The 6,209-nt window shown below is 49.4% G+C and overlaps 2 protein-coding genes across 3 annotated transcripts; both read right to left on the bottom strand.

Annotated features, from left to right (window-relative positions):
- Positions 1–742: 742 nt before the first annotated feature.
- On the bottom strand, positions 743–2,175 carry MRPL17 (mitochondrial ribosomal protein L17). Of its 2 annotated transcripts, XM_083355609.1 has the most exons (3): positions 1,945–2,175; positions 1,757–1,825; positions 743–1,640 (listed from the first exon to the last, which is right to left on the bottom strand). In XM_083355609.1, exons 1-3 carry the CDS (start codon positions 2,116–2,118, stop codon positions 1,386–1,388), a joined length of 498 nt encoding a protein of 165 aa, XP_083211735.1. In that variant the 5' UTR covers positions 2,119–2,175; the 3' UTR covers positions 743–1,385. The 2 variants fall into 2 exon arrangements, with proteins under 2 accessions (XP_083211735.1, XP_083211736.1); XM_083355610.1 differs by lacking the exon at positions 1,757–1,825.
- Positions 2,176–4,952: 2,777 nt separating this feature from the next.
- On the bottom strand, positions 4,953–5,480 carry LOC310633472 (FANCD2 opposite strand protein-like; the record flags this gene model as incomplete). Its single annotated transcript, XM_083351178.1, has 1 exon — positions 4,953–5,480. One exon carries the CDS (start codon positions 5,478–5,480, stop codon positions 4,953–4,955), a length of 528 nt encoding a protein of 175 aa, XP_083207304.1.
- Between the last annotated feature and the right edge of the window lie 729 nt (positions 5,481–6,209).

Below are 6,209 nucleotides of genomic sequence, written 5' to 3'. Positions count from 1 at the left end.
ATTAGCCATGACACCCCTGGAAAAAGATACATTCAAAAGCCATGCTGTCTCTATATCAGAGCTCCCTTATGCTATGCAAGTGAATGTTGGACTTTAAAGATACAGGGTAGGAAAAGAATTGTTGCGTTCGCCCTTTGGAGAAGACTCCCAAATATACCAGGGAAGAAAACAAATGACGGAGCACTAAACCCATCAACCCAGATTTCTCACTTGAGGCACAAAGGGCCCAGATTGTTGGGGGCAATAAACTGTAATAGAGCCTTGGTGGAGCAGTGGGCTGATGCCTCCTTAAGTAACACCAGCTGCCTGCAATTAGTGCAGGTTCGCGTCCCACCAGGCTCAAGGTTGACTCAGCCTTCCATCCTTCCGAGGTAGGTAAAATGAGGACCCAGATTGTTGGGGGCAATAAGCTGACTTTGTAATAATGCTGCTGGGGGGGGGCGAAAGCCCTAATAAGCAGGCATATACATAGAATGAAGGCTACTGCTAAGCTTGTAAGCCGCCCTGAGTCTTCGGAGAAGGGCGGGATATAAATGTAATAAAATAAAATAAAATAAATAATAATGCCGCTGGGGGGGGCCGCGAAAGCCCTAATAAGCAGGCATATGCATAGAATGAAGGCCATTGCTAAGCACATTGATTTGTGCTTTAGATTGTAAGCCGCCCTGAGTCTTCGGAGAAGGGTGGGATATAAATGGGATTAAAAAAAAATGACCCAACTCAAATTATCACATTAAACAGCTTTCAGAAAAAAAGTCTTTTAATGCTGGAAGAGGTGGAAGGAAAGGAAAAAAAAAGGACAAACAGCTGGGAGGGGTACAGGGACAAAGATGAGGAAGGTAGGTTGGGGGAAGGGGGGGCAGCTGGAAAAAATAGGTTTTCTCCAAGATCTATTCCAAATAGTGCGGTTGAGGAGTCCAAACGGGCAAAAATATAAAAACCGGTGAATACAGAAGTGATAATCCCAGCTGTAGGAGCTCACTAAGCCTCTGCACCAGGAGTCTTCAAACTTGGCCCTTTTATGACTTGTGGACTTCAACTCCCAGAATTCCTCAGCCAGGCTGCTGGCTGAGGAATTCTGGGAGTTGAAGTCCACAAGTCATAAAAGGGCCAGGTCTGAAGACCCCTGCTCTGCACCTTTCCCAAAGCTTTTGAGGTGAGCGACTGGAGTCGCGCTGGCGGTTTTCCAATCGGGTCTTAGCAAAGACTTAACACAGCTGACCCGTCTCTCCCGGCTCAGTTGCTGGGAGGGAAGCGCTGCCTCCTCTTCCTCCTCACCCCCAGCTCAGCCCCCACCCCAACACTGCCCGCCCGAGAGAGACCGAGGAAGAGGAGGAGGCGGCGAGCGCGGAGGGGCCTTTATTCAGCAACGGAGAGGGGCGACGTTACACGGCCGTGCCGCCGGCGGGGCGCCGCTCCTCCCGGTAGCCCTTCAGCAGCTGGTTGACCAGCGTCTTCTCGCCGTCCCGGCGGGGCAGCGGCAGCGGCGGGAGCGGGTTGCCTTTGTACTCGATCACCGCCCTCTCGGCCCGGTCCAGGTTGTCGTTCTTGGGGACCCGCACCATCCGCGTGTAGCCTCCCTGGTGGGGCGCGAAGCGGGGCGCCAGCACCCGGAAGAGCTTGGGCACCAGGTCTTTCTCCTGCAAGGAAGAACCATCAGCATCAGCGGCGGCGGCGGGAGAGGACGCCGCGCTCGGTCCCGGCTCTCTCGCGTCCCGCCAGCGGCCCCGGAACCCCCCCTCCCAAGCCCGCTCACCGTCAGCCAGAAGTCGGCCAGGCGCATGGCTTGCCGGTCCGTGTCGCCGCGCTTGGCGTGCTCGATCAGCTGCGGGGCAGAAACGAACACCGGGTGGGTGATGGGGTGGGTGGTGGGTGATGGGTTGGGGGGTGGTCCTCGTTCCCCTCCACTCCACGGCCGTCCCTCCCTCCCTCCCCCCCACTCACCTGTTCGGCGTAGAATTGCATCTCGTCGGCGCGGGCGCGCGTGGTCTCGATCCTCTCGTGGCGCACCAGGCTGGTGACCAGGTTCCGCAGCATGTCGAGGCGCGAGCGCGGCCCCAGCCCAAACCGCCGCCGCAGCCGCCCGTGCGAGATGCCCAGCACCGCCGTCAGCCGCATTGCAAGGCTCGCCGCCGCCGGAAGCTGCCGCCGGAAGCTGCCGCGAGCAGGGCGGAAGGGCCGCTTGAGGGGGGCGGGCCGACGGCGCGGTAGCCGAACAACCCGGGGAGGTGGGCGGGGCGATCGGCCTCCGAATGGGACCCGAAGTGGTGGGAGGGTGGGGGGGGGGAAAGCTGCAAGTATCGGGCTTTGTGCCTGTTAGGGTATAAATCACCTTAGTAGAGTGAAGTAGAAAAATTGACAGAGACCTGGGTCAAGATAAAAATACTAACGGCTTAGCACAGCTACTTACTTGCTAGCTTGCAAGTTAAGGGGAAGTAGGGCAAAAGTCAGAGGCCTTAGCTTTGAGAGCTCTGCCACAGCCTAAATCCAAGTTACAATCCATCAGGCCATCGGACCTTCTGTCCAATCTTTGGGTAAAAAGGTTACACCTGAGTTGGTACCTTAGTTTGCACTATCTCAAGAGGGCGAAGGACCGTGCTTCAGAGGATGCACGATGTGCATGAAGGAAGGAAATAAAACACGACGCATAATTTTACTAAATACCACGCACGAGGCATAATCTTACTAAATAGTCAAGCTATTCTCCAAAGCACCTGAAAGCAAGGATGGAAACTGGTCAAGGAGAGAAGCAATCTAGAACTAAGGAGAAACTTCCTGACAGTTAGAACAACTAACCAGTGGAGCAACCTGCCTCCAGAGGTGGTGAATAATAATATAATAATATAATAATTTAATTTTTATAACGCCCTTCTCCCGAAGGACTCAGGGCGGTGTACAGGGCAATACAATAAAATACAATATATAAAAATTAAAAGAAATATTAAATACAGTAGCCCAATTAAATAGATTAATACAAAATGTTAGAATACCCCTAAACCCATCAGACCAGGCTGGTTGTTCAAATAAATATGTTTTTAGGTCACGTCGGAAGGAGCGAAGGTCGGGAGCCGTCCGGAGCTCCACCGGTAAACGGTTCCAAACGTCTGGCGCGCCCACAGAGAACGCCTTCCCCCTGGGGGCCGCCAGTCGACACTCTGACCGACAGCACCCTAAGGAGGCCCTCTCTGTGGGAGCGCACTGGACGAAGGGAAGTTGATGCTCCAACACTGGAGGTTTTTAAGAAGAGACTGGACAGCCATTTGCCTGAAATGGTATAAGGCTTCCTGCCTGAGCAGGGGGTTGGACTAGATGACCTCCAAGGTCCCTTCCAACTTTATTATTATTATTACTGAATAACCTTTTAATTACAAAAAACTAAATATATATTATAAAGAGAGCTAGCTGACTACATCCTAACGTAACAGACAGTAACAGCAAAGTGAAAGACAATAAAAGAACAACTATGAGAAACTTTTTCAAGACATGTGCACAAAACAGTCTGAAACCATAACATAGCTGCACATATGAGGGTCACTATGGTTACCAGATAAGCTATCACCACAGGTGCAGAGAGCAGGGGAAATGTACAGTTAGAAATGAACTTTTCTGACGAACTAAAAAAAACGTGCAGTGACAGTGCTGGCCCGAGAGCTGGGAGAACGGGCGCTTCCCTTGCGGTTTCCTGGTGCCGCTTCTGTTCGAGGACAGCTGGGCCCGAGCAGGCGGGGGATGGCTTGAAGCCGGGCTCGGCAGCGGTGCCTTGCAGCTGCTGGCCTTTGAAACAAGCAGAGCGGACAGACTGGCGGACGGTCCGGTCTGGGCCTTCCTTCTCGTCTCTGCCTCTGAATACTCAAATTGGTCTGGTCGGTTCTGAACGAAGCCTCGGGAAGGAGGAACACGCTCCTTCTGCTATTAAAATCTACAGAAATCTTAATAACCCGCTTTTTGTGTTAGAATGACCATAAGGAATTCTATTACAATTTCATGCAGAAATTGAAATTATTGGCATGATATTGGAAGCAACGCAAGGTTTTAGAAATGGGAGAAAGGTTTATTTCTCTTTGGAAAAAAATGTGTATTTAAAAGTTGGCAGAGGTGGTAAATATTGAAAGAGCTTATTTTATAATTAAGCATTTCACTGGTGATAAGTATTGATTGTTGGTGTTTCAGAAATACTGATATATTCTTAAATTAGAGCTGTTCTTAAAGGTCAGGCGCTCACATCTTTAACCTGTCAGAATCTTGTCCGTTTAGGTATCTTCATAGTCTGTTGAAAACAAAGTATAACATTTGTTTAAATCATTGCCTCAGGCTTATTTACTAACCATACTAATGCAATCAGCATTGTTTCACTTTAGGAAATGTGATATTCCAAAATGAATTCCAAACAATATTTTCAAATGTGGTTGAGACAATCATTTTATTTAGCAATCACTACAGCTTGTTTTAGACTATCCTGCATAGATCCTTACTATTGCCATTTAGTATCTAACCCTGGCAAAATTAATAGATTTCAAATAGATTTATTTCTCAGTCCCATTCTTTAGTACCTTAATGGTTTTTATGTTGAAATTTGCTTTAATATTCTTCCTAGTATTAAAAATATTCTTGAACTTTATGTTCATCCCATCTAGAAGTCCAGTTGTATCAGTTTGCTGAATAAATGTTCTTCACCATGTGCAAATGTGTGACTTGTTTCTCAAAGGGGATATGTTGTTGGACTCCTTTTTGGAATTTCAGACATTTTTCCTTCAGTGATAACTGTATTACTTGAAATGTTTCTTTCGTTTCTAATAATGACGAACTGTTACATCAGCAAATTACAGTTCAGGTGTAGATGTTCTCTGGGTATCCCCAGTCAGCGAGAGATGTTTAGTTGATCAGAACGGACTCCACGAGAGAAGGAAGCACATAGATCTCAAAGAGGGTGTAAGTAACTGAGGAAAGGGCCCTCAGTGGGAATGTTGCAATGCGAAGGCACACCTCTTGTAGGCAGCGTAGAGCAGGAGCATGGCACGCAGCATTTGCCGGCATATGGCCATGGCCATGCGCACTTGGGGCTCCTGGAGCCCTTGGGGCCAGCGTTGGCGGTTGCTTATGACTTGATGGAAGGCTGAATGCTTGGATACCCTGAGGGAGCCACTCCAGCGTGGGGGCTGTACTGTCACAAGGTGTCCAAATACCGAATCAATTCCTGTGAGACGCACAGCCTGGGGTTTGCGCACAGACCCGCTGCGCCCTCTTGTCTCCCCAGCTGCTCCCGGTGGCTGCTGCTGTCCTGCTCCCAACTTTGCACAAGGCTCCAGGACCAGACCGAGGCCCTGGAAATATAGCTGCACTTCTAAATCGACAGCACCCGGGCTCCGTCCACCTCGGAAGAGAGACTTGGAAGCCCCCAGCCTGGGAAAGGTTCCCCTCAGCCATTGCAGAGATTCATCTAGTGGAGACCAGGGTGCCCACAGCTGGTAACCCCCATCCATGGCCAAGGCCACGGAGTAGCCCTTACCCCCCGTGTTACCCCTTACTCTTAGGGCATCTTTGTGCTACTTGTTGCCCTTGGCAACCCTTTGTGAACGTGGACAGCTTAGAACTTTCTGATGGATTCAACATTCCAGAAGCGCCTCTGCCAGCTTTTCTTCCAGTGCTGCCAATTGCACAGAAAGCTCCTGATTACAAAGTGAAGGACACTTTTGAAGTGGTAAATCTCGAACTGAAGTAACATGAGAGTAGGTGCCAGACTTAAAATATTCTGAAAGGATATAGAAGACGGACAAAACTTTCCTTTTGCGGAAGAAACCAGAGAGAGAAATCAATGGTTCAGAGACGATTGAACCATACAGTCATTTTCCAACCTTAGTCAGGTAATCCCAGATTGGATAGGGTTTCAGAAGTGTGGAGTGGGCTTTGATGGTCAAGACTTTTTTTTATAGGACTTCCAGGTTTATTAATGGACATGAAAGCATGCTTCTTTCTCCCTTTCTCTCAAGTAGATGGATTTCCCCCATTGAGAGTAAGGGTGAGGGGTGAGGGGCTGGGTGGGAGCTGGGTTGGGCTGGGGTTGGTTTGGGGTTAGGGTGTCAACTGTCCAGTTGGTAGCTCCAGAAAAAGATGTGATTCTATTCTGTTTTACCAAGAGTATAAACTTTACTGAATAAACCATATTGGCATTGGGGGCCACCCTCAGTCCATTACATCCACCAATAACTGTT

The sequence above is a fragment of the Vipera ursinii genome (assembly GCF_947247035.1).
Source record: "Vipera ursinii genome assembly, chromosome: 2".
Lineage (NCBI taxonomy): Eukaryota > Metazoa > Chordata > Lepidosauria > Squamata > Viperidae > Vipera > Vipera ursinii.
This window is presented reverse-complemented; position numbering and strand designations above follow the sequence as displayed.

Excerpts from the sequence above, each read along its gene's own strand:
- MRPL17 (XM_083355609.1), bottom strand. The coding sequence starts at position 2,118 with ATGCGGCTGACGGCGGTGCTGGGCATCTCGCACGGGCGGCTGCGGCGG. Across the intron at positions 1,826-1,944 it reads TGCAATTCTACGCCGAACAG|CTGATCGAGCACGCCAAGCG; the intron begins GTGAGTGGGGGG and ends TCTGCCCCGCAG. Across the intron at positions 1,641-1,756 it reads TGGCCGACTTCTGGCTGACG|GAGAAAGACCTGGTGCCCAA; the intron begins GTGAGCGGGCTT and ends TCTTCCTTGCAG.